The sequence below is a fragment of the Coffea eugenioides genome, chromosome 2 (assembly GCF_003713205.1).
Source record: "Coffea eugenioides isolate CCC68of chromosome 2, Ceug_1.0, whole genome shotgun sequence".
In the NCBI taxonomy this organism is placed as follows: domain Eukaryota; kingdom Viridiplantae; phylum Streptophyta; class Magnoliopsida; order Gentianales; family Rubiaceae; genus Coffea; species Coffea eugenioides.
The window spans coordinates 68,538,090-68,564,702 of NC_040036.1; the positions used below are offsets into that span (position 1 = coordinate 68,538,090).

Consider the following 26,613-nt stretch of genomic DNA (forward strand, 5'->3'; position numbering starts at 1 on the left):
ATTACTACAAGAGAAGCTATGATCTATAATAACCATTATGCAAGGCAATTGGGGCTGATGCCCGGTGGATATATGCCCGTAGTCCGTACTAGGGATGTTTATGAGCCGAGCTACTCGCGAGTAGCTCGGTCAACAACTCGACTCGAACTCGGTCAACCCGAGTTCGAGTCGAGTTTCGAGTAGCTCGACTACAAATCGAGTCGAGTTTCGAGTCGCATTTTCCGAGCTCGGAGTTATTTAAATAAAATATTTATAATTGAAATAATATATATTTATTATAATTATAAAATGACCATTATGGGTATAAGTTATATGGAATTTACAATATACCCTTCTTTATAATAAAATCCTATAATGGCAAAAAAGTAATAACATAATTGTAAAAAACACTAAAAAGAAAAAATGTCTAAAAAAAAGGAAGAAAAGACTTTCTTCCTTCTCTGTTCGACTTTCTTCTCTGTTCGAAGAAAGCCTAGCAAAAAAATTCACTTTACCAGCCGGCAGCCACTGACTCTGACTGATTTAGATCTACACCCTCACTCCGTTCGTCGCCGACGCCGTTGCTCGCCGCATATGTGAGACTCCATCGCCATCGCCATCGCCATCGCCATCGCCTTAACAAGTCCCAAGTCCCAAATCGAAGCTGCTCTCTGCCTCTCCGGCCTCCGCCAGTCCGCCGCGCTCTACGTCTCCTGTCGGCTGTGTCCTGCCGTGCTGGTTCATCGCTGCCGAGTGTCGAAGACGAAGCACCAAGATCTCACTAGTTCATCGCTGTTTCATCACTGCTCATCTCTGGCTCACTTAGGTAAGTGCTCCTCTGTTTTTGGCTCTGTGTCTCTGGCATTAAAATGGGCCAAGATCGACTAGGAAACTTGTTATCCTGAATTGATAAGGGGGCGAAATCTGAGCTTCCAATTGCAAACTCTAACTGTTGTAGTAGTTTAGATTAGGTGTGATATAACATAAGCTTTGTATTTTATACACAAGAAGCTCTCTCCAGTTGTGCAGCCTTTAAAAGTTAAGGCCTTGGGGAAAAATTCCACCTTTTACCCGTTAGAAAGATTCATTCATTCTGTTCTTCCTATGGTGGTGGCATTTTTTTTCTTTTTTTTCTTTTAAAGTCAAAAAGGCACACTTGTGAACGAAGGAGCATGGTAGCATAGCTTATGCCGTAAACCATGCAAACCACGCTGCTTAAAGTTAAGAGCATTGATTATTTTTGCTTTGATAGTTGTGAGTGTTAACACAACAGTGAGATGGATGCTGATCTTGAAATGGCTAGGCATGTTGTATATGTCCACCAGAACAAAGAGTCTCCTGCTCTTGGATTTACTCCACTTGAACCATCTGTCCTGCGGTAACATTAAACCTTGTACTTTTGGTTTAAAACTGGACATTTTGGGATGGGATTTCCTAGTTTAGCCTGGTCATAACGTACTGAATGAAAAATATGAGAGACCATTTTTCTAACTTCAACATGATTTTTTTTCTGAACCAGGAACATATTTTTCTGACATGTTCTTGTTTAAAGCAGCTTTCTTTAGTTAGTAATTAGTGATATTTGTGGGGAAAAGGAATTTCTGGATAGATCTTGGCATTGGTTTCTGAATTGAGCTTGTGGTAGTTGGGATATTGTGGCTGTTTGAGATAATTGTTTGTCTCTCAATTTGGTGGCTCAGCTCATGTTTTGCTGAGTTTTGAAATTTTGTGGGGAATTTTGGTTAGTTTGGGTACTTTTGCAGCACACTTAGGAACTATGATCCGAGGAATTAGAATCATCCATATTTTCTGCTCTTGTGGGCACCTACCGTTGGTGGGTAATTGCTGAATTTGAAAGTTTCATGTCAAGCAATCCAGCAAGTGGGAATTTCCCTTTTTTCTTCTCTATTCTTCTTTGTGGTGAATCTGATTTTTAGGGGTGTTAAAGATGCTAACTGTGGGAGGTAGAATGTGGATACTTTTGGTTGTATTTGTATTGATGAATCATGGATTTTATGCCTCGTTTACTCCAGCTGATAGCTACTTGCTTGCCTTTGAATCTTCCCAAAACGTCACCTTTGATCTGGTTTTTTGGTCAAATCGAGTCAAAAAGCTTGATAAGACTCGACTTGATAAGGCTCGATTAAAGATCGAGCTTTATCGAGTCGAGTCTCGAGCCTAAAGGAAATTCTTCGAGTCGAGCTTCTGTTTGTATGAGTCGAGTCGAGCTCGAGTATAGCGATACTCGAGCTCGACTTGGCTCGATTACATCCCTAGTCCGTACTCTTAAATGCAATATTAAGTATACTTCCGAGAGAGACGATTATCCCATAGTGGATATATACCTTATGCCACGCTGGGCCAATATCATATGCCGGACCTTGGAATGGATAAATTCCACTAGTGCTAAATTTTTGAATAACCCATAGGGTGCGTTTGGGTTGTCAATTTTTAGTAAACTGTTTTTGTCCTTCAAAAACACCAAATGTTGTAGGTCTACTACATTTAAGTCTACAGTTAAATTTTACTAAAACTGTGTCGTTTTTACGTAGTGCCCAAAAGAGAGTTTTTAGCCACCCATTCGTTCGGACAGTTTCAACCCTAAACTACTTTCTCAAACCCGTCGAAAAGTGTGAACGCAGCAGAAAAGTGTAGCACCAGAGTAAGCTCAGAAGGCTGCAAAATGCTCCGGATTTGTTAACAAGTGACGAAGATCGAGTTAATTTACGCCGCGATACTACGTCGTTTCCTACGATCGACGCACTAAATCGCAACCAGTCTTCAGCTCCCGCAACGCGTGACAGTTCTAGCCTCTTCGCTGTGCGAGTCGAATAAGGTATGTTGCTGCTGATTTCCCTGCTTAATCTACCGTATTCTCAGCTGATTATGTGAGGTTTAAAGGGTGGGAGTGTTGAAGTTTTGCGGTGGGGAAGCTTCAGAATGAACATGGCTATTTTTTGTCTTGCCAGTTCCACGTGAGAATTATTGCCAACCCATACGTTATATTTCGAGCAGGAATGAGTAATAATCGAACGGATTGTGCGTACATTTTGCTGTCCGAAGTGGCTAATTGTAATAATTGAGCAGGTTGTATTTTGACTAATTGTATGAGGTTAATTACGGTCCCTATTTGGCTAGATATAGAGTGAAATTTTTAAAAAATGAATAGTGGTGTTTTGGTAAAACACTCCCAAAAACAGCTAATCCAAACGCAGCGATAAGTTTAGGGGTTATGTGAAATAAATTATTACCTCAATTATGAATTTTAAGATGACAAAATGATTAAAAAAATAGGAAAACAAAGATTAAAATGCATATTTTGCCCTTCTCTCTCTGTCTTTCTGTCCCGCCACCACCATATGCGCTTTGCTGTGCTTTTGCCATTTGTGCTTTGTCGTGCTTGTGCCAACTGCCTCAAATCACATCTTTTCTGAAAATTTTTTCTGCTGTGACTCTCTTTATATCTTTCAGTGCCGCCACCACCATACCAGCCCCACCGGCAAGGGTCCACCACCTTTATTTTGCCCAGAATTCCGGCAGGTGGTTAACTCAAGTGAGCTTCATCTTCCCCCTTTTTATTACTTCTATCATTTTCTGTAATTTCTTGACTTATACCAAATATGTGGCTGCTTCCATTGCACCTCTCTGCCTGACTCGTGTTAGTCCAACAACCTGCCTTCAATCCCATTTTCTTGACATGAAGGAAAAAGGGATATTTTATTTCTTCATTTTGGTGTAAAATATTGTTGGTTTTTTTTTTTTTGGTTTTTCTTCAATTTTATCTGAATATTGAAGTCAAAAGACAATTGTTCATATGGTATGGTAAAATGGCTTCAGTACATCACGGTTGCTGAATTCGGCGTGTACCTAATAGTAGCCATTCTTGCTTCTTAACTATCTACTATCTAACTTTCCTATTGTGCCATAGATTTAGAACTCCCCCCTATTGTTTTAATGTTACATCCTCAAAAAAAAAAAAAAAGAACAGATAAGGTTGCTTTGCAAGTCAGAAGCTTGATTAAGCACGTAAACAACTTCTGATGCTGCTGGCTGAAAAGAGAGAGAGAAAGTGAAGACTCAGAGTCTTTCTTGTGCCTCCTTTGTCCATTTTTTATGCTAGTTCAGTGTTGCAAAATAGTCCTAAAGCGAATTGACCTTGTTTTTTGGTCTCAGAAATTGAAGGGAAACAGAGGAGTAAAAAAAAATAAAAATAAAAAAACAGCTGGTTTGGTTTAATTTGATAGAAAAAGGCATTTTATCGCAGAACTGAAGGTCTTGTTTGGGACCCTCCTTGCGTTTCCCAGACCCTCTAAAGCAGAGAAATATTCTCTAACTCTTCTTAGTTTTTCTCTTTTATTAAATTTATCTGCTTTCAAATAATGTGAAGATTGCAACTGTTAAAAAAAGAAGGAAACTTTAATAGGTTGCATTCAGAGTTCTTATTATGATGATTATTGGATGATGGGCTTTTCATACTAATCTGCTATGGGTGTTCTCTCAGAATGCTTTGTTTGAGATTTACTCCGGTTAGTTTTACTAAATGGTGGGAACCGGTTCAATTTCACCGCATGAATAAAAATGTTGTGGTAAGTTTCTCCATTCCCTGCAGTACATATTTATTACTCTTTATTGGGTTTAGTAGTTTTCTAGGTGTCAGTTGTCTGTGACATTCTGGATAATGTATAGTACTATATAGGACAGTGCTTTTAAGTATCTGACTTTCAACAGTTTAAGATTTCTATCTAGATGTTTTCAAGCACTGTATTAGGACCTTTTCCATAATGCTAACAGTAGGACTTATTTATTGACAACTGCAGTACTTCTTTGCTTCATTATTTGGTCAGGTGTTAGAATTGGCTCAATGATTAATTTTCCTGCTTTTGTATATTCAAGGAACTTCAAATTATTGACAGAGATTGATTCATATGGTTTTCCTACTTCACAATTGGAATAAAGTTATCCACTATAGTTACCTGCTTATCCTAGGAATATGGTTTGTAGGGTGAGTAAGAAGTTGACTCGATTGAGTCATAACTCAGATGGTCGTTAATGTTCGCAGTCTGACAGATTATTTGCAAAATACTAGATGGACCTGTCTTTCTTTGTTCTCCCCTACTGTGACCAAAATCTTAGGTGTTACTCTGTCACTAACGGGTAATTCAGAACTTGTTTGTTGCATAAAATGTTATATGATTTTAGTCAAAGCTGTAGATTTTTAGTATCCTAATGGAACACTTCTTTCTTCCATATTTTGTTTGGAACCTTATCTCCATGGCACAATATGTTACTGCTCAGATGAAACTGACCTGGATATCATTAACTTGCAGATAAATACTTATGGACCTTAATAAGATTTTTACTCAAGGAATAATTAAAATTTTGGTTCAGAAGGGCCCAAGATATTAATTCAGTCGATCTTTACAAGCATTGTAAGTTAATTTCAATTTCTCAGATTGGGGATTTATATACATCACCTGTTTGATATCATATGGCACTTCTCTTGTTGAGTTTGCTGAATTTAAAGCTTAAAAGCTGTTATTAAACTAATGATCTATAATCTCTTATTTATCTTTTCTCATAAGCTATCCTATAGCGTAGCCTTGTACATGGCAAAATATGTTTGTTGTTGGATACTGTTCTAGTAAGCTACAACCTTTGTGTGGTAGTGGTCAACTGTATGGTACACCTGACTCATAATGTTCCCTCTCATGATCATAAAAAATATAAGTATATATCTATCTATCGCATTAGACAAAACTGGCGTCTCGTATGTCTTTATTCAGATTATATATAGGCACATGTCAGTCAACATCATCTGCATCGCTTTTGGAAATTTAATTATAATTTGGCTGGAATATGTACAGAGACAATGATCAAACTGAAACTTGCAAGTGAAAAAGGTTATGATGGTAGATGAGTTGATTCTAGTTTTTGTCATTGTGAGAACTTTGTATTTTTCTGTCTTCTGCTTAATACAGTTTAATATACCTCAGGTATGTGCTGCTAAAGGTCCTCGACCAAGGTATCCCAGAGTTTGGAAAACCAGAAGGAAAATAGGGACTATCTCCAAGTCTATAAAACTTGTTGAATGTGTAAGTTCTCTTTGCCTCTCTAGAATGTGATTTAGGTACTCTTTTATTGCATACCACTTTTGAGTTTTGTTGGACTGTTGCATATGGAAGAAGCTAACGGTTTACCTTTTTTTTTTTTTGTCAAAAATATGATAGCTATGACTAAGATTCGTAACAGCTTCAGAAACTATAATTTTCATACCTGAGCTAGCCATTCCATTTTGAGGCTGACCGGAAAACCGGAAAACAGAAAGAAGTTTTTAATGCATATTGAAAGGAAAACCATCATCTGTAGTCTTGTTCTGTGCGCAATGCATGGAACTTTGATGCTAGTCCAGCTAGGACAGTTTTGAGCGTGAATATAAAATTCCATACATTTTGACTGGAAAATCCCTAATGATTCTGTCTTGGAATAGGCTCAAATTAAATTTTAGGGAATTCTATCTTAGATAATTGGTATTGGTTCTATGGTATTCCAAGTTTACCTATGTAATTAATCACACATCCATGATTTCTTCTAGGGACTTACTGAAACTAAATGACTTATACTGTAATTCAGTATTGGAGAAAGGAAAAGACTATTTTATTGACAGGATAGTATATCAAACTGGAAGATATGATGTATCTTTGTGCTCGAATTAAATGAAATCTTTATAGTCTAGAATGTTCCTCAGCTTTCATGAGGTTCCCTTCATGGTTTTGCAAAGTCACCAGAATGCTTCTTGTGTTATGGCTTGTGATTCCTTTTTTTTTTTTTTTCAGCTGAAGCCAGAATTGAACCACTTCAAACTTATTTTGTTAACAATCCTTGTAGATAAAGGGATTATCGAACGTCAAGGAAGAAGTTTACGGTGCTCTCGATTCATTTATTGCCTGGGAACTGGAGTTCCCTCTAATTACAGTTAAGAAAGCTTTAAAGACCCTTGAAAATGAAAAGGAATGGAAGAGAATAATTCAGGTATTATGAATCCAGTGGCCCTTGCTGCTGTTTCAAGGGTTTTTGGTGTCCTTATCTTATTAACAAATTAATAGGACCCCTTTGATTGCAGGTCACAAAGTGGATGCTAAGCAAAGGTCAAGGAAGGACCATGGGAACCTATTACACGTTGCTTAATGCTTTGGCTGAGGATGGGAGGCTTGATGAGGCTGAAGAACTCTGGACTAAGTTATTCTCCGAAAATCTGGAAAGCATGCCTCGTCTTTTCTTTGAGAAAATGGTATCCATATACTATCGCAGGGAAATGCATGACAAGATGTTTGAGGTACCATTTTTGCTTTTTTCATTTGCATTCATCATTTGGTGCCTTTTTTCCTTTTTAGTTCAGTGGAATCTCCTCCTCTCTCTCTCCGCCCCCTGCCCCCTGCCCCCCCTCCAATAAAAAAAACCACCACCACACTCACACATGTTTTTCACATTTATTCAACTCATTTTGCATTTGGCCTGTGAAAGCGTATAGACCTGGCATTGAAACCAACAAATATAGTTAGTTCAGTTCCTAAATCTGCATGAGCTTGAAACTGGGAACATTACTTAGAAGTCAACATCCATTTCTAGTTCATGTAATGGACCAACTTTATTTGGCAAACATACAAGGTTAGACATACTATTGTATCATTTAACTTATGTCACTTTATACTTCATTGCTAATATTTTGATACCCTTAATATAACCTTTCACTCAGAAGATCTTTGGATGCCATTTGCTTTGCTTGAGTTGCTGTCTTGCATTCCTTTCTGAAAATATTTGCTTCGTGGAGTTCTCCAGTTCCTAATTACATCTAAAAGGGATTTGGCCTTTACGAGCTCCTGTATTAAACATAGGTATTCGCTGACATGGAAGAGCTTGGAGTAACACCTACTAGGTCAATTGTGAAAATGATTGGAGATGTGTTTCAGAAGCTTGGTATGATGGACAAGTGCCTAAAGCTGAACAAGAAATATCCACCACCAAAGTGGGTATATAGATATATCAAGGGAAAGCGTGTCAGAATTAAAGCCACAGATCTTTATGATTCTGATGATAGAAATTCTGTAGGTGATTCTGATGATGATGCTAACAGCGCTTCATCGGGGTCAACTGAAAATACTGATATTCAGATGGATGAGCAGGGTGAGGTTGACCATCATCAGAATCAAGCTACTGATGTACGTTCTTTGGAATCTGTTAAACCAATTGAATCTAAAGTCTTCTGAGCCCTTTTGTACAGTTAAAGTTATTTGATTATTCCAAAAGTCATGCTCAACATATGTATATTTTTTTGCCTGGAGAAAGTGTTGACTTGAACTCCACCCCATGTATGAGCCTGGAGGGAGAAAGGGAGAAATTTACATGGCTTCAGCATGCGTAGCTCTTCCTTTCCCTTGGTGCATGCAAAACTTACCAGAGTGAAAATATTTGAAGTTTTTATTACTAGAATGCACGCGGATTGATTATAAAACCCCAAACTTTTTATAGGCTGCAACACTAACTCTTTTTTTTTTTTTGGCTAAACAAAGGGAAAAGTTCACTTTTCGTCCTTTAACTTTGAGTTAGGGACAAATTTTGTTCCCAAATTTTTAGATGCACCATATTTAGTACATAAATTAACTATTTTGGATTACATTTAGTCCAAAAAGGATAAAATATTCAATTTGGACGGAAAAAGCTGACATGGCCGATGATTTTGATCGAGAAATTGTTTTTACTTAACAGGTATGTGTTAAACACGTGATTTTCTCCATTTGTATTAAGTAATTTACCATTTTTGGATAAAATGCGGCAAAAAATAATTAATTCATATATCAAATGTAATGCGTCTAGAAGTTTGGAGACGAAATGTATCCTTACCTTAAAGTTTAAGAACTAAAAGTGGATTTTCCCGGATAAACAAAAAGTTCAGGCGGATAGGCTTGATTAACAGTAGGCTATAGGTCGAACATAGGCTAGCTTCAGAATGAGCTACTACAAACAAGATTCCGGGGCATTTGAGAAAGGACAAAGCGTTTGTGTGAACACCCAGAAAATGAAAATTAGACTGATGGATTGATATCTGTAGAAAGGAAGCTGTAAACAACCAAGTCGCATAAATTCCCCTTGAGATAGCTATACTTTCTCAATGTGCCCTCCTTCAGAAACCCAGCTTTCTCCAGTACCCTTTGCGAGGCTATATTTTCCGCAGCAGCATAAGCCTGGAGCCTTAAAACTTCAGGGAAGTCCTTGAACACCTGAGGAACAGCCAACTTTAAAGCCTCAGTAGTGATGCCTTGGCCCCAATATTCAACTGCTAAAGCATATCCTATGTCTGCTCTGCATCTCTCATCCCCTGATCCAGGGAAAACTGATACAAAGCCCTTCGAAAGATCGTCGACACAGATCGAACGACGCCAAGGATGGGGTATACAGACTTCCCCGATGAAGGTCAATGCCTCCTCTTTTGATGCCAGAGTCTTCCATCTGATGGACCGAGTCACTCGATCATCACCTGCCCACAGAAGTAAATCATCCGCGTCCGACAGCCTGAATGGACGGAGCGTGATGCGTGAAAGGTCCATAACAATGTGAAAATGGAGGAAATGATTGCAGAACAAAGAGTGGTTAAAGAAAGGTCTCCCAAGGAATATACTAACCTTTTAAGTCTAATGGAACGTTATATATTGTTGTACAACTCAGTACTGCCATACATAAACAAATAATCAATCAATCAATCAAATTTATAGATAATGTGTCTCTGCTGTGCACTGCAAGAACACTTGTCAAGTCCAGCCTTATTTTACATCATCATGATTTGGGAAAAATGCACTTTTCATCCTCACTGTTTAGGGTGTTGGACAATTTTGCACTTAAAATTTCAGTCAAAACACATTTCATCCTCATAATTTTATAATTTTGATCAATTTCGTCCCTAAAATTTTATGCAAACACATTTCATTCTAATAGTTTCATAAATTTGACTAATTAAGGACAATTGATAGATTGTCAATCAATTTGAATGGAACATCATCACTTGACCATAGCATGTCGATTAGTAAAATACAGCAAAACATTGGATCAACAAAAACCTCAAAAATAATTTTTTAATTCACTTTATTATTTAAAAAACAATTTTAGCTACTATTACTCTCTTCTTAATCACAAATTGTACAAAAGTTTGAGAGGAAACAACATCATGGGGAAGAAACAACCCTATTATAGCCAATTGAAGAAAATTTTCAAATAATTCCATTGCAACCAATTGGAGAAAAATATTAATGTGAAAGAAAGAATTGTTTAGATTGTCATTTATTGCAAAATTTTGTTTTGTTGCATCATATACGTGTTTTTCAAATTGTTTACCTATCATCCAATCTATTTTTTATCTCACATACATCATATCGCAAATTTTAAAAAAACAAAATCTCTTTTCTGAACACGCTCAATATTATTTATGTAATTTAATAAATAACCGAATTAGGTATTAACAATACAATTATTAACAGGATATACTAGTCATGTGATGATATTCTATTCAAATTGGTTAACAATCATTTGATTGTCCTCAATTGATCAAATTTATGAAAATATGAGGATGAAATGTGTTTCATGAAACTTTAGGAATGAAATTTATCAAAATTATAAAATTATGAGGATACATTTGACTGAAACTTTAGGGACGAAATTGTTCAACACCTCATACACTGGGGATGAAAAATGCATTTTTTCCATCATGATTTCATTTAGACGAGTGGTGCATGCGTGACCATCACAATTAGCTAGCTAACAGTACTGATTAACACACTATCTCTATGAAGTACCGTGTTTAAATCCTTCATATACTAGCAGTATCAAATAGAGGTAATTATGTATAGGGGTGTAAACGAATCTAATAAAATCAAACATGCTGGTGTTCAAAGTTGTTTGATTATTTTAACGAGTTTAAAATTTTGTTTAAACTTGCTTTGTTTAGTCGCTGAATGAAATTTGAATGAATTTTTTTTTTATCAAATTTGAATGTTATTTAACATAAAATATTGTTCAAACTTGATTTGACTAATTGGCAATCCAAGTTCGAACAAATTCTTATCAAATTAGGGCTATCAACAGTTCGGGGTTACGGACCCAATAGTTTTTTCTGGGTATGAGTTGAGAAACAAATCTATTACCAAGACCTGGATTTGTTTACTCTAACAACAAAAAAGATCGGATACAGAATATAGGATTCTGACCCATATACGACCCTAACCCGGACAATATTTTAATAATTATAAAATATAAATATTTCTAAATACAATAATAATTCTTTTACCAAATTAACAAATCCTATTCTTGTTGTGGCCTTATTTCTAAATACAATAATATAAATATTTCTAAATACAATAATATTTTTAAATACATTTATTTTTGTTGGCCTTATTTTTTCGAGGCAGACCCGGGACCCATCGGACTTGGTTCCGGGACCCTAAGCACAAGACCCGTCGAGTATGCGGATCGGATCCGAAACTGGTACATTATAATGGGTTAGGGTTCGAAATTTTCAATTTCGTCCTAAACTCAACCCGTTGACAAGCCTATATCAAATCGAACTCGATTAGAGTATCGAATAGTTTGGTTCATCTTTCAATTTTAATTATGCACTTGATCAGTAATCCAATAGAAAAAGGGAAAAAAGGGTTATTAGAGTCTATGCTTTGATTCTCTTTTCAATTTTATCTTTCCATAGAAGGGGTGGAGGAGACCAAAGAGAGTGGCGGAGACCATTTCGATAAGTTCATCATTAGTGTGTTCATTAGGCCAAGCTCATCATTAATTTGTTCATTAGGCCCTAAGTTGTATCCATAATCCACTATCCCTCTGAATCACCGGTCTAGTCGAACTAACACAACCATTAATCAACCAAATCCAAATGGAGATATCCAAACTCTCAATCTTCCAACTTCTTGCTTGTGATGGGAGTTACATTTAAATGTTTAATATAGGTCAAAACCATTTTAGTTGATGTCATTGGTATAAAAAAAAAAAATTCTATACGTCATATATGCTGTATATTATATAAAAGTAAAAGATAGTTTGTTATTTTTATGAATATATCTATCAGATATAGAAATTTTTAATCTATCTCATAATTTATTTTCAGTTGTTTCTTACAGGCAAATTTAAAAACCTTTAAATTCTATTTGACGGTGAATGGAGAACACAATTAAAATAATAATGTATCAATTAAAATATATTTATCAATTAAAATAATAAAATTTCCACACATTTTTATAGTCAGGGGTCCACCTAAGACTTTTACCGGGTTTTTGCCCAATTGTAGTGGGTTGTATAATCCACATTTCTATAGGCTCTCCCGCTTTCTTCTCGCTCTCGGCATTGGCTCTAACAAGATCATAGCTTGTAAACTAAAGCCAATTCCCAATTCTTAGCATCATCGACGATCTAGGGTTTGTGCTTTAATCTCAAGCTTTTAAGGTAATAGTCCCTCTGCTTTTAATATTTTGCCAATTCAACACATTTCAGGAGAATATTGCATATTATTTTGGATTTTCTCTGCCTTTTTTTGTGCTGATTTTCACTGCTAAAATGGTGATATAAATTAGTATGAATTTTAGTAACAACAATAAACAATATTAAAAGAAACTATGGGGTGAGAAAAGGAACATGATTTTACTTGGGTTGGAAATTTTAACAGTGCAACTAGCATCTCTAAAGAAGAATTTTGTGTTCTAGTTAGTTATTTTCTGTGTCTCTGCAGTCTGGGTTCTGTGAATTATTAGAAACGGGATTATTAATGTATCTGAATAAATTTTCATTTTCAATTGATAGAAGTTTTGTCTGAATATTCGAGCATTCAGTGAAGGTGCTGATTCTTGCAATTTTCTTGGTACTTAGTTTTTTTTTTTTCAGTTACTTATTTTTTGTGGTTTTGATTTGCCAGTGCAGTGAATTTTACATTTTAAGCTAACCTGTTGGAGAACTGATATGGAGAATGAGGTGATGGACTACGATATAGGTTTGGGAGGTTCAGGAGGTGGAGGTGAAGATGATGGCCTGTATATTGAACAGGAAGAGGATGACCCAGTGGTTGATGGTTCTCCCACTGCTGCCGGTAGTAGTGCTGGTGCTGGTGCTATGGGTGGCTTCCAGGGCAGTGCCTCTTTAGAAACTTATATTCCTGAGGCAGACCCTGATCTAGAACCTTACGAGGGGATGGAATTCGAATCAGAGGAGGCTGCTAAGGCTTTCTACAATTCATATGCCCGGCGTGTTGGCTTCAGTACCCGCGTCAGCTCCTCCCGTCGCTCCAGGAAGGATGGGGCCATCATCCAGAGGTCCTTTGTTTGTGCTAAAGAAGGGTTCCGCAACTTGAATGAGAAGCGCACCAAGGACCGAGAAATCAAGCGTCCCCGGACCATCACCCGTGTGGGTTGCAAGGCCTCTTTATCTGTCAAGATACAGGACTCTGGTAAATGGCTTGTGTCCAACTTTGTCAGAGAGCATAATCACCAGCTGGTCCCCCCAGACCAAGTCCATTGCCTCCGTTCTCATCGCCAAATCTCTGGTCCTGCCAAGACCTTGATTGATACCCTTCAGGCTGCTGGCATGGGCCCCCGCAGAATTATGTCTGCTCTCATTAAGGAGTATGGCGGTATTAGCAAGGTTGGATTCACGGAGGTCGATTGCAGAAATTACATGCGAAATAATCGTCAGAGGAGTCTCGAAGGAGATATTCAGCTGCTTCTGGATTATCTGAGGCAAATGCAGGCTGAGAACCCCAATTTCTTCTATGCAGTTCAGGGAGAAGAGGATCACGCTACTGGCAATGTCTTCTGGGCTGATCCTAAGGCCAGGGCCAACTATACTTACTTTGGGGATATTGTCACGTTTGACACGACTTACAGGTCCAACAGGTACAGATTACCCTTTGCACCGTTTACTGGGGTAAACCATCATGGACAGCCTGTTCTGTTTGGTTGTGCTTTCCTGATAAATGAGTCAGAAGCATCATTCGTATGGCTTTTCAAGACCTGGCTTGCGGCTATGTCTGGTTGTCCTCCAGTGTCCATCACCACTGATCATGATTCTGTAATTCAGTCAGCTGTCATGCAGGTTCTTCCTGACACTCGTCACCGTTTTTGCGAGTGGCATATATTCAAGAAATGCCAGGAGAAATTGTCCCACGTATTTCTTAAACATCCAAATTTTGAAGCAGACCTCCAAAAGTGTGTAAACTTGACAGAGTCCATTGACGAGTTTGAGTCCTGTTGGTTCTCTCTTCTTGATAAATTTGAACTTAGGGATCATGAGTGGCTTCAGGCACTTTATAGTGCTCGCAGTCAGTGGGTCCCTGTCTACCTGCGTGATACATTTTTTGCAGAAATGTCTATTACCCAGCGTAGTGACAGTATGAACTCATATTTTGACGGTTATGTGAATGCATCAACAAATTTGAATCAGTTCTTTAGATTGTATGAAAAAGCATTGGAAAGTCGCAATGAGAAAGAAGTTAAAGCAGATTATGATACAATGAATACTTCACCAACTTTAAGAACCCCGTCTCCTATGGAGAAACAAGCATCTGAGCTTTACACAAGGAAACTGTTTACGAGATTTCAGGAGGAGTTAGTAGGCACTTTGACTTTTATGGCATCCAAAGCAGAGGATGATGGAGATGTCACTACGTATCAGGTCGCGAAATTTGGGGAGGACCACAGAGATTACTGTGTCAGATTTAATGTTTTAGAGATGAAAGCTTTTTGTAGCTGCCGAATGTTTGAGTTTTCTGGCCTTCTTTGTAGACATGTATTGGCAGTCTTTAGGGTGACAAACGTTCTTACTCTTCCATCACATTACATCTTGAAGCGATGGACGAGAAATGCCAAGAGCAGTGTTCTATTAGAAGAACATATTAGTGATGTATTTAGCAGCTACCTGGAGTCACATACTGTTCGATATAACACTTTACGGCATGAAGCCTTAAAATTTGTAGATGAAGGAGCAGAATCTGTTGACTTGTACAATGTGGCAATGGCAGCTCTGGCAGAGGCTTCTGAGAAAGTTGACCTGGAGACAAAAAATGAGGGGAGGATTTCTGCAAATAATGGACGTTTTAGGGATGACTCTAGGAGGAATGGGATCCAGGCAAATCATAAAAACCGGGATCAAAATAAAGGCAGCTTTGCCCAACAACTTTCTGAGGTTAGCCGTTAATTGTTTTTTTTTTTTTGTTGAATTTTCTTTCTATTGGAATCACTTTTACCTCTTGCTCCAAGCAAGAGGCATCCCATGCTTTTTCAGACCTTGCTGGAATCTCCTTTTTTCTGTTTCCATAATATAATAAAGCGATTTAGATCAGGCTTTTAAAAATTAAAGATATTAATGTAGGTTAACTGAGTTGAATCCTGATTTATATCTCTAGTGATGCCGTGGTTTTGACTGGGATTTGAAAATTCAAGAGGTTCAGATTGCTGCAAAGTTTGATAAGATGATAGCCTTCTGTTCTTAATGATGTTGTGGTGGTCTTTGTTCATGAATTTTGGTGCAACTTCTACAGTATTTAACTCATCTAACAATTTGTTGCTTGGTTTAACTTACTCTTCCCAAGACAAGGTTCCTTACTTTTCCCTTCTTACTTTTTGATTCTTTAAGAATGTCTATATGTATCATTCCAGATTTTATATCAGCTTCATGATGTACTTCTCAAACTATGTTCTGCGGATATTTTGGCTTACAATTTTCTGCAAGCTGTTATGCTTATGAGATCATGGATTTTTTTTCTGCATCTTTTTATTCAGCTATTTTGAGGAAATGCTTGTAATTTGGCTATATTAAGGATTCTTATTTCCCAAGTTTCTCTTTATCAGTTCAAGCTGTGAGCTGTAATTTGTATTTATTGACCACTTAACCTTGTTTAGTAATTGTATTTATTGATCACTCAACCTTATTTCTGGATATCTTGTTTTGGTATGAGTGTAGATCACTCAACCTTTTTTCTGGATATCCTGTTTTGGTATGAGTGTAGATTGTTTCTTTGGTTTTACTTTATTGTTTTGCATTTTTTCCCTTTTTTACTTGATACCTGTACTTATACATGATTGGAAATAATCTCCATTTTCTGTGGACTTTTTTTTTTTTTGATTAAATGTTTAAGTTGTCCTCATTGACAGGTTTAAAATCAGCATAAAATTGATTTGCAAAATATTCTTGGGCTTTTGAATACATGGAGAACTACCTTTGAACATTGAATGGTTGGAGATTAAAAATAGAATATTGAAGCTCAATAAAATAGAAAACATATGTTTTGCAGTATTTTCCCCACTTCGTGTCTAGTAGAAGTTGTTATACATTCCAAATTATGCATCCATAGTAAAATGTTGTATTCTGTATTTTGATTAGAAAAATATCTGTGCTTAATAAATTTCTTCACAATATTGTAGGAAGACATGGATACGAAAATTCATGAACTTATGCAAGAGGTGGAATCTGCTAATCGAAGATGTGAAGTTTATCGTGGAAATCTTCTCTCGGTTTTGAAGGATATAGAGGAACATAAGCAGCTACTGTCCATTAAAGTCCAGAATGTCAAACTTAGCATGCGGGATGGTCCTCAAAAGGTGAATTTACACCTTACAGAATGTGATTGCTTGATCTAAATATTTGTGTGTGCAAATTTGTGTTGATGTAGGCTCTTCCAAGGAAGTCCCTCCTATTCTGCTTCAATTCTTCGATTTGCCACGGCTGATATTCTTGGTTTATAGTTGTGCAAATAATTTTTTTTTTGGGCTGTAGATGTGTAAGTATATAAATAGAAGACTTGTTCTAGTTGTTTGAAGTTTCACTATGCACTTTTTTTTTTCATTTCTTTTTCTCCACAGTTTAAGGACTTATTCTAAGGCATAACGCATAAACCTTAAAAGTGGAATTTTTTTTTGGAATGCTGAACGCCCAGTACATTTTCATATCCCCCTTCTTTTCTTAATTTTCTTATGATTTCACAATTTTTTATCTTCTTGTTTCTTCTATAGTTAATTTTCTTTCTTGGGCTAAAATGAAATGGAGATTGTGGAAGTGGGAGTGGTTGAGAATCATGGGTTAAATCGTTTGGGTTGGTTTTAAAATATTTCTGCCTTTGTTGTAAAAATGCTTGAGAGGAAAAAAAAAAATCCAATTTCTACTGTTTTGCTTGTGAAATATCAACAACTGATGATGTTTCTCTGAGTTTCTCAAAGCTTTAGTGGTTGTTTTGGATGAAAATCTTTGATTTTGGAGACAAGAAACTACACCTTTATGCCTGGGTTTTTCTTGGTTGACCTGATTCGGTCCCTTCCTTTCAGGCTATTTTGTCTGAGTCTGTCTGGAAAACTAGGATGCTGAAGGCATAAAGATTGCTTATCGTGATTCATTTGGGTGCTGACCCCATGTACGTTAAGATTTAGGGGCTTTGGATATTCTGATTTAGAGCTTCAGTTCATGTTCTTCTCCTTGTTATAGTTGATTGTCCTGAGATTTACATTCTGTTTGTTTAAATAAACATCTTGACTTAAATTATGCTTGATTGGGAGAAAACTCTCCAATATTGCCCTTGTCGTGGGCGATTTTGTGTGGTTTCTCTGTTTTGATAAGTTTAGGGTCAAAATTGAGATTTACTCGAAAATTTGAGTGGGGTGTATGTTTTTGGGTAAAACCCATCTTTCAAAGTTGGTGACCCTTGGTGGTGCCATTGCCAACAGTGTGGCTGCTGCTAACACCAGTGGCAGCTATGGCTGTTTAGTCTATAACTACCTGCACATATGGTATTTGAACTACCACCTCAAATAAGAGGCCATGGTGTTTCATACTTGCAAGAATCTTCTCTTCTCCTGGTTTGTGCTTGACATTTTCACTCTGACATGTTGACTGGTTATCTTCTCATCTTTGTATTGAAGAACTAGTTTCGAAATTTTGTTTTTATACCTCTTAAGTCTTGAAAACTCATATTATGTTTTTTGGGTGCTCAAAGAAATTTATTATAAAGTTTACAATAATCTTTTGTTTGCTGTGCAGTTTTGGCATATAATTGTTCATTCAGTCCCTGCTTCAGAGGTGTAATGATATCTTAGACACTAATTTCATAGATATGGTTACTTAGCTGACATCTGAACCCTTATATGTGCAGATACTGGAAGCTTTGTCTGTTGCTTCCTGCCAGGACTTTTGATGTGGAAGAGTGAAGCTATTGGGTGGTGCTTATATGAAAGGGTTGTTAGTCAATCTCTGTTTCTCAAGTATCCCCAGAAACATGAAGGTTACTCACTTAGATGTGGCAGCAAATTTTCATCAACAGGGTGATGCTTAAGTATGCATTTTTGGTTTGGGGCTTAATGGCTTAAGCCAAGCATTTAAGCAGATGGGTTTGCTCCATCTATGTTAGCCTCTCCAGGACGCTGCCCTTCCTTGAAAAGGACTCAAAGGAAGGTGAACCATTGTTATTTGATCCCCTAATTTTGCATGACGAGAATAGGGCAGCTAAAACTATCAAAATGATGATGTGCATCAAGATGAAGAGTTGAAGGTGGTGAGCCGGAAAATGATTCAAGGTTATAGAGATTTCTCTAGCAAAATGCTGGCAGCTGTTAGGTGGAAAATTCAGCAGCGAATTGGATTGGCATAGATGCAGATGTTGATCTGAAGTAGAATGAGCATCCTGATAGGTCCAGATTGGTCCAGAGAATGTTGTGAGGTGTATCAACTTTGATTTGCTGGAAACTGCTTTGCGCATCAAATTATCAGTTGGAGAAAGAGATGTCAGCTGCAGGCTTAGGAACCTCCAGTTTAAAGCCACTGGCTTGCAGTTGGCTTTGGCTACTTTAAAAGCCTATGTTGATGGTGTTCTCGTGGGATCAGCTCAGAATCATCGGAAGAAAATGGCACAGATTGGCTGCCCAAAACGCCCTTGTTACGCTAAATGAGAAGGCAGCTGAAGCGAAGAACAACTCTGATGATGGGGAGAAGAAAATTATAAAAAAAAAAAAAAAAGGAATGGCAGCCAATTTGCCTTTTAAAAGGTAATTGTTTTGGAAAGATTGGCCAATCCCTTTTTTCGGACAAGGAAATGAGTTGCCAATCATGTTTTTGTAGTGTGAAGTGAAATTCTTTGCTTTAGTTGTAAATTCAATTTCTTATGGTATTTTGACTTAGGTCCTATCTTCCATTCCATTATTTGTAAATTTTCTTTTCCTTGTACTTTCTCTCATTAGTCCTTCAAGGAGGTATCCTCTTCTGATCCATTATTCGTAAATTTTCTTTTCTTCCTTAAACTTTCTCAAACTAGTTCTTCAAGGAGATATCCTAGAACCTTTTGTACAATAATAGATAGAATACCACAAGTACCATAAGTATACTGGTTTGGAATAAACTGGACCAGTTGAGAGTAAAACTTATCAATTTGCAGCACTTGCTTTTGCCGCTGTCAACGCTTGCTGTACTTTTAACAGCAGGTGTGACAAGAAGCACTAGCAGAAAGCAGAAAAACTTCAAAAATACAAGTTTGAATTATCAATGTTGGATTAGGATGTAACTACAAACCCATGACCTGAGACTTTCATGGTCTCCAAAACCATATATTAATCAGTAATACAACAAGCGAAAGAGAATGAAGTAAAAGGTCTTGAAAATCTGGCTGAGAGAGTCCTTAAATCCACATGCTGTTTTATTGAGTTTAATGAAATCATATGTGAAACCTGCTGGATATAGAGGATTTCTTGTTCATAATATGAGCCCACAAACTCTGATTCAGTGCTCTGGCGCTAGGTCTTCCACCATATCAAGTTCTCTTTCAGACAAAGGACAACCTTGGTAGGAATTATTGTCCTTGCAGTACCACAAAAGCTTATGCCAATAAAAATCCTGCAACAGAAAAGCAACCAATATGATCTATGCAAAACCCAAAAAAGCTTATGCCTATAAAGATCCTGCAACAGAAAAGCAACCAATATGATCTATGTACAACTTACTGGCATTACAAAGTTGGGTTTACGTCAGGCGGTGCAATTTGTTCATATGTCATACAGCTCAAGAAACTCAATATGTTGAACATAACATGTAGTACCTGTTTTGGAAGTTTAGCTGACCTTTTTCTTGTTTATATGCAGCACTCTATGAAGAAGAAGGCTTTTAGGATGAAATGAAAACATGGCAGGAATACTACACAAACTGAAGATGTGGTTTTATGTGATTAATTTATTTACTTACTCTCTGCGTTAGCTAAGATCAGAAATTTCTCAAAGTCAGGAGAATAGCATGCTAAGGTTGCTTTAGCATATATGTGTCAAGAGCAGTGGCAAATTTTCCTAGAGCCAGACGTTTTTTCTGATGACAAATTCTACGGGATAAGGATCAAAATAAAACAAACCATGCAGAAATCAAAATGATCTTTTACCAGTTATGTGCCTCGGAATCAATTGGGGGATTGAGGTGATTATACAAACATAATTTAACGAGTCGATTTATGTCCTATGCATTTTCCAAAAGCAAAGGCATAAAAAAGAATAGGGCAACTGATACACAAGCACAAGATGTGGTTCATAAGTTGATTAGATATAAGAGTACAAATATATTCTCTGGCTTTTCTACTCCCAAGATCTCTAAATAGTCCATAAATCTGTATATCTTTGTCAGTCAACAGTCCTGGAGCAGGCACAAAATTCAGACAGACAGACACAAACAGAAATGTATGACTTTGTAAGTGAACTAAAGTATCTCCTGCATGGAGGCATTATATATGTAGTTGGACCATAAGTGCTAATACCATGTTTCTTTTTGGCTTTTAGATTTTAACAGCTGGTAAAACTCACATGAAGCTGCATTAGACACAATAGTTGGATATCCGTTTTTTGAGGTTCTTAAAGTTGGAGAACTGCGAATTATATCTATTGCCTCTTCTTGAAATCTCTAAGCAAGAAATTAGAATTCCACCTAAATTCTAGCTGATCACAAGACTGACATAGAAACAAGTACATCACATCCAGGTTAACTGATAGTGGTGCTCTGTTGTTTCTTAAGGCATTTTTCGCCAGACGGTATCAGCAGAAGGGAACCCTAAATGTATGCAGAAAAGGACAGACCAGACACTCGGCATGATTTCCTTGGCTTTGATGACCAGAGACTAGTCAAATGTTTGATTTTTAACACATCTGACACCATCAATGTTATGCACATTATCCAAAGGCATGAGAGTATAACAAAAATGTAAGAACTAGTAGAAGTACAGATGAAGCAATTGAAAAAAGAATGAGGAAGTCTAATCTAACATTAGTACCTTACTGATAATGTGTGGATTGCCCACTATGACAAGCAATGATTTTGCACGTGTAAGTGCAACATTAAACCTTCTAGGATTAGTAAGGAATCCAAGGCTGAACGTTTTGTCATGCTCGTTGTGTCTGCTAGTTGACCGGACTGTAGAGATAATTATAACTTCTTTCTCTTGTCCCTGAAACTGCTCAACACTCCCAACTTTAATGCCAAATATATCTTCTGATTCAAGTACATTGACAATCTTAACCACTTGTTGACGGTAAGGTGTTATTACACCAATGTCTCCTTCTCTTAGATCTGACAAGGCTCTCAGCTTTATGATCAAGTTAACCACCTTGCTTGCCTCAATCCTGTTAAACCATGAGGGGTTGAACCCTTCTCTCTCATCACATCCCTGAATGCCAACAAAGAGAATAGGAAACTCTTCATGAGGAAGAATACCTAGCCAAGACTTTGCCGAAGAAGTATCTTCTTTGCATGCAAGCAACTCCCCTTCATAGAATAGTTTTGAGGGGAGATGAAGAATTGCAGGATGACATCTATAATTACTAACTAATGTCGTGATGAAATTTGGATCCCCACGTGAATAGTAGTTACATTCAAAAAGTCTTTCTAAGTAAGATTTTCCCAAGCCATAAGTCATTGCATTTCTGGAAAATACAACAGGGCCTAATTGCTTGGGGTCTCCTGCAAGAACAACAACAGTTTCCCTTTGACAAAGGTTGGACATAGGTACCATGGTTTCTGGTTCTGAAACTTGACCAGCTTCATCTAAGAATATATGGGAGAAGTGACCACAACTTATACCTTCTGCATAAAGGAGAGATGAACTCATATAAGTAGAGATGATGATCCTGTAACACATTAAGGCCTCCAAAGGAGGACATTTGAAAATAGAGTCCTCAAAATAGCAAAACCGAATGCAATCTGGCCGAACATCTTCATATTGACGGCTGGTGGCATTGAGCCTGAAGATCTCTTTATCTTTTACTTCAACAATTCCATTCATAACAAGTTTCTCTAAAATGTAGTCGGCTGCACTGTTTGAAGCAGCACAAACAAGAATGCGGGTATTCTTTCTTGTTGTATAAAGTTGTAGGATTGCTTCTACCAAAGTCACTGTTTTGCCAGTACCTGGAGGTCCATGGATGACATAAGGAGGTGCCCCTTCAGAACTAAGGATCTTCTCAACAGCTTGCAGCTGCTGCTGATTGAGACTTGTAAAAGGCGTGACTGGCATCCCATTACTTGACTGTTCTTTAAGTTGGGAGGGGAACAGGAAATCTATGTCCAGGTATTGTGCAGATTCAACTGCTTGATGTAATCTCTGCAAGTTTATCCTATTGAAAGTAAACCAAATATTGTAAAAACTCCCTGGGTGATTTTGCATGTGAAAGTCCTTGCCAAATTTCAAAAGAACTTCATCAGCCTCAATCCGGTAGATGGAACCCTGAAAGTATACATAAATCATATTTTGATCTAATTTCTTATCTAATGCTTTAAAGAGAAGAATACGATCTTGCATATGGTGCTTACCTAATTTTGATACTCCCTATGAATTGCAGCTGAAGGCACAAGACATAAATGAAGGCATAAAAAGGAGGATGACAGATACCAAGCAAACTGGATAATTTACTAATAAATATAGTAGCCCACCAAGAAGATTAATGAAACATTTTCATGTTATCAAATTCATGATAGGATTTCCAAATTAGTAGTTTTAACTTCATCTAATGATAGAATCTTTGCTTTTTATTTAGAGTTTCTCCTTTGAATAAAAGCTCAAGAATATTCTTTGCACAAATAGGAAAATTTATCTACCCCTGGGCTTCTAATGTAATCAAAGAAACTCTACAACAGCTATTAAGAGATGAATTATGACAAAGGAGATCAGTGCTTTGCGAGCTAGTTTCTGGAAAAATATCATCTAAAGCACGAACTTTTTCAAGAAGCAAGGTTCAGGAGCTTATGAAGCTAGGATCATAATTAACTACATGAACCCAAATATAATCACTATATATTATGCCAACCAAATACTGACTTTGGCAAAAACAGTGGTACGGTTCTAGAAACGTATCATCTGTTACACCAAATGGTGATGTATATCCAACTAAAGTTGTCATGATGTCTTCATGAGACTAGATAAAATAACTTAGAAGAACTTGATACGAGATGTAATTTAAACTCAACCAGGACAGAGCAACCTGAAGTTTGGGAATCCAAAATTTTGAAGTGCTTGCTACTTCTGAAGTGGTAGAGTTCAGAACTTTAGCCCCTACACATATTCATGTTTGCAAAAAGAAATTAACCTGATACTGGAAATTAAGACCATTTCTCTGCTGGTAGGCTGGCTCAACAAATACAAAGTCACCATGTATAAGTGAAGGCCTTCTCTCTGCCAGTCCAGGGACCTCAATAGCCATTAAGTTACCCTTCCTTCGTCTCAGTTCCACAGTCCTCATGTCGTAATTCCTCATTTCTTTCTGTTTGCAAAATATTTATAACTTTATACCAACAAAAAGGAGATGAGAGAGCCATAATGTTTATAACTGAATGAAAGTTACCTCCAAATGTAGCTCTTCCATGTATAGTAAGGTGCCGAAATAAGAAGCATAATTCTCCTTCGTTAAGTTTTCTAATATAACTGCAGGGATTTGCTTATCTTCTAATAACTTCCTAGTTCCTTCTGGCATTTCAAACTGACGAAGCTTATATTTCCACCCTCTGCTGGATCTCTTTGCTGTATATCTAGCAAATGTTTCAGAAGTAGATTGTCTATTTCTTTGATATTTCGCATATGACTTCCTTGAAGCCAGAGACTGGGAAACCTTGTCCTCAGCCAAGAGAAATATCACACGCTCTATCCTTTCATCCCCTACATCAAAATGCACTATACTTGTGTGCAATCCAATGTCTTTAGGTTTGCAAGATAACCAAATGGTGAGCGTTTTTTCTGGCTGAAGGGTTCTATCTTCAAGAGAAAATCCCTCCAGAAACCTTTTAATGTATTCATCATCAGAATCCATTGAAGGTGGTTTCAGCAGTGATATAGTGAACGAGTCTGCAGGGTTTGAACCAAAAATTTTCACTCCCCAAAGTGGCACAGGCTCTCTAGTTGTATTAGTTATAGTGACTGCATCATAAGAAGTCTCCCCAACAAAAGCAGACCGAGGCTTCCCTCGGGTAAAGGGAAAAGGAGTTGAGATTATCACTGGATCCTCTTCATTTTGGTCATCAGAGCAAACAGGACCATCAAGCTCAAAATCGATAAAGCTGATCTCACCTTTGTCTCCAATAACAGAGCATTCATCATTCCTGTTCACCTTTTGAACTCTACTCATGCTTATGTTGTTTCCAGTAACAGTGTAGTGCCGCTAGTGCAACCAAAAGAAATTGCAAAAACTAGGTCACATGATCAAGTAATAGCAAGAAGCAAATTGAGTTTGAACATGTTATTGTTGTTATTACAGAGTATACAGAAAATTTGCTATCGCACTGGGTGTTAGCTTTGAATTTCTCATGAGAACATGGTACTTCAAGAGGAAAGAATTAAGAATATGCCCACCAAATAGTTTAAAGCAGGCCTTGTCATCTGCTAGATTCCAACCCTATTTTAATGTCAGAAAGATTAGAGAATTTGCAAAATATTATAAAAAAAAAAAACCAGAAAGAGTGGAACTGAATCATTAAGACAAGTAAAATTTTTACTCTTATGTTGTAAAGAACCAAAAAAAAAATCATATCTGCGTTTGTGACCATATACTTATGAGTTATGACAGCATATACACAAGTAAATGGAATATAGTAGTACATGTAATCAAGTGGAAAAGGAGAAGATGTGCAAGCAATTAAGGAAACATCAGAAGACATGCATTCCAACTATTGACAGCAAAATCAAGTAAGAAGGAATTCAAGAAACATGGCTACAATTTAAACCCTTAAGGCTGTCAATTAGGAAAATCATGAATTAAGATTTTTTGAGCAGCATTGCCATTCAAGTATTATCCGTCTCTCGTTCAAAAGTTGCTTCAAATTCTCTATTTTTTTGCTCCGTACTTAATAATCTTCACCCTTTTTTAAGTAGTAACAATGATCGGACCATTTCATGCCACACTCATTCATCAAATGCATGCATGCATAAACAAATATGAAAAACCATCTGCAAATGCAATTCAAATTCACAGAACCAAAATTGAAACATCAATGATGCAAATCTTTAATTCTTACAATCTGCAGAAAAATGCCAGGGAAGCCTTCCTTATTGCCTCAATGCCTTGGTTAAACTTCAGCGATCAAGAAAAGAATCAAGAAAGTAAAGACTAAAGAGAACCCACTACCGGGATGGACCCAAGGGAAGACTAGAAGTCAATAGCAACAGGAAATAATGCAAACCTTTTCCTTTTCTTTTTCTATTTTCTTTTCCTTTAACTTGCAATCAATACCAAGACACGGTTGAGTACTTCAAAATAGTGCATTGTACATGAAAATTTAAACATGAACAAATACAATTCATTTTGTTTCTCTCTTTTTCTTTCTTATTTTTTGGGTTTTTCCGTTTATTGGGTTTGGGTGAAAAATTGTTTAGTTACAAATTTCGTGCTGTAAATTTAGCACTTTCGTCAATGCCATACATGTGGAAGTTTGTCAATGCATGTTGGTGGACATTGGTGAATTATTTTTGGTAAGGTTTTTGATGGAACTGCCAACCAATTAATCTTTGTAGACTGAAATGTTCTAAAAGTTTTTAGCTGAAACTGATTTCAACAACATTTCAGAGTAAATAAGACCTCTTTTTCCTGGATAAAGTTACAGAATTTCTAAAACTATCAATAGAACTCTTGTTTTAGGTTGAGCTGCATTATATGCACTCCATTAGAAAAAAAAAAAGGGATTAATGTTCTGTACACAGATAATATATTGTATACTTTTACCACCACTGAATGTATGACATATAATTTGAATTTGCAATCTAAATTTTGCATATATGTAGTGCATCCAATCGCGATAGTGCATACAATATCAGTGTATATAAGATTTACTCAAAAAAATAAATGAAAATGTGTATACATAATTTGTGTGTGTGTACCTTTATATGCATGAATATGGGAAATTTGACAAAAATGTTTTCTAATTATACTAGTTTGAAGACAATATATCATCATATTATTCAGGATCCTTAAATTAAGTAGAAATATCTACATCCACACAATTTTTCAAAGAGAAAATAGCCAACACATGGAAAGGCATTTTTACCATACATTTTGAAAACAATAATTTTGAGTGTTGAAGCAAGGAACATGAAATAGATCTCTTCTC

The 26,613-nt window shown here is 36.8% G+C and overlaps 4 protein-coding genes across 8 annotated transcripts; 2 read left to right on the forward strand and 2 right to left on the reverse strand.

Moving 5' to 3' along the window:
- The first annotated feature begins 441 nt into the window (after positions 1-441).
- On the forward strand, positions 442-8,419 carry LOC113763305 (pentatricopeptide repeat-containing protein At4g21190). 3 transcript variants are annotated; one of them, XM_027307070.1, is made up of 8 exons: positions 442-805; positions 2,532-2,815; positions 3,451-3,532; positions 4,481-4,565; positions 5,973-6,071; positions 6,865-7,008; positions 7,100-7,312; positions 7,872-8,419. In XM_027307070.1, exons 4-8 carry the CDS (start codon positions 4,482-4,484, stop codon positions 8,241-8,243), a joined length of 912 nt encoding a protein of 303 aa, XP_027162871.1. In that variant the 5' UTR covers positions 442-805; positions 2,532-2,815; positions 3,451-3,532; position 4,481; the 3' UTR covers positions 8,244-8,419. The 3 variants fall into 3 exon arrangements, with proteins under 3 accessions (XP_027162871.1, XP_027162872.1, XP_027162874.1); XM_027307071.1 differs by lacking the exon at positions 2,532-2,815; XM_027307073.1 differs by lacking the exons at positions 2,532-2,815; positions 3,451-3,532.
- A 435-nt stretch (positions 8,420-8,854) lies between these two features.
- On the reverse strand, positions 8,855-9,694 carry LOC113762930 (uncharacterized N-acetyltransferase p20-like). Its single transcript, XM_027306572.1, has one exon. It carries the CDS (start codon positions 9,579-9,581, stop codon positions 9,060-9,062), a length of 522 nt encoding a protein of 173 aa, XP_027162373.1. The 5' UTR covers positions 9,582-9,694; the 3' UTR covers positions 8,855-9,059.
- Positions 9,695-12,357: 2,663 nt separating this feature from the next.
- LOC113764102 (protein FAR1-RELATED SEQUENCE 5) lies at positions 12,358-19,232 on the forward strand. Of its 2 annotated transcripts, XM_027308161.1 has the most exons (5): positions 12,358-12,474; positions 12,941-15,201; positions 16,440-16,616; positions 17,337-17,422; positions 18,158-19,232. In XM_027308161.1, exons 2-4 carry the CDS (start codon positions 12,985-12,987, stop codon positions 17,382-17,384), a joined length of 2,442 nt encoding a protein of 813 aa, XP_027163962.1. In that variant the 5' UTR covers positions 12,358-12,474; positions 12,941-12,984; the 3' UTR covers positions 17,385-17,422; positions 18,158-19,232. The 2 variants fall into 2 exon arrangements, with proteins under 2 accessions (XP_027163962.1, XP_027163963.1); XM_027308162.1 differs by lacking the exon at positions 17,337-17,422.
- A 281-nt stretch (positions 19,233-19,513) lies between these two features.
- LOC113763580 (probable RNA helicase SDE3) lies at positions 19,514-25,605 on the reverse strand. 2 transcript variants are annotated; one of them, XM_027307423.1, is made up of 5 exons: positions 25,525-25,605; positions 23,862-24,668; positions 23,607-23,780; positions 21,299-22,747; positions 19,514-19,887 (listed from the first exon to the last, which is right to left on the reverse strand). In XM_027307423.1, the coding sequence occupies exons 2-5, from the start codon at positions 24,636-24,638 to the stop codon at positions 19,774-19,776; spliced, it is 2,514 nt and encodes an 837-aa protein (XP_027163224.1). In that variant the 5' UTR covers positions 24,639-24,668; positions 25,525-25,605; the 3' UTR covers positions 19,514-19,773. The 2 variants fall into 2 exon arrangements, with proteins under 2 accessions (XP_027163224.1, XP_027163225.1); XM_027307424.1 differs by having other exon boundaries at positions 23,862-24,671; positions 25,525-25,556.
- Positions 25,606-26,613: the final 1,008 nt, after the last annotated feature.

Coding starts and splice junctions, on each gene's coding strand:
- LOC113763305 (XM_027307070.1), top strand. CDS start 4,482: ATGCTTTGTTTGAGATTTACTCCGGTTAGTTTTACTAAATGGTGGGAA. Junction 6,072..6,864: donor CTATAAAACTTGTTGAATGT/GTAAGTTCTCTT, acceptor CAATCCTTGTAG/ATAAAGGGATTATCGAACGT. Junction 7,009..7,099: donor AATGGAAGAGAATAATTCAG/GTATTATGAATC, acceptor CTTTGATTGCAG/GTCACAAAGTGGATGCTAAG.
- LOC113762930 (XM_027306572.1), bottom strand. CDS start 9,581: ATGGACCTTTCACGCATCACGCTCCGTCCATTCAGGCTGTCGGACGCG.
- LOC113764102 (XM_027308161.1), top strand. CDS start 12,985: ATGGAGAATGAGGTGATGGACTACGATATAGGTTTGGGAGGTTCAGGA. Junction 15,202..16,439: donor TTGCCCAACAACTTTCTGAG/GTTAGCCGTTAA, acceptor ACAATATTGTAG/GAAGACATGGATACGAAAAT. Junction 16,617..17,336: donor TGCGGGATGGTCCTCAAAAG/GTGAATTTACAC, acceptor CCTTCCTTTCAG/GCTATTTTGTCTGAGTCTGT.
- LOC113763580 (XM_027307423.1), bottom strand. CDS start 24,638: ATGAGTAGAGTTCAAAAGGTGAACAGGAATGATGAATGCTCTGTTATT. Junction 22,748..23,606: donor GTCTTAATTTCCAGTATCAG/GTTAATTTCTTT, acceptor GTATACTTTCAG/GGTTCCATCTACCGGATTGA. Junction 19,888..21,298: donor ATCCACACATTATCAGTAAG/GTACTAATGTTA, acceptor TTTCTGTTGCAG/GATTTTTATTGGCATAAGCT.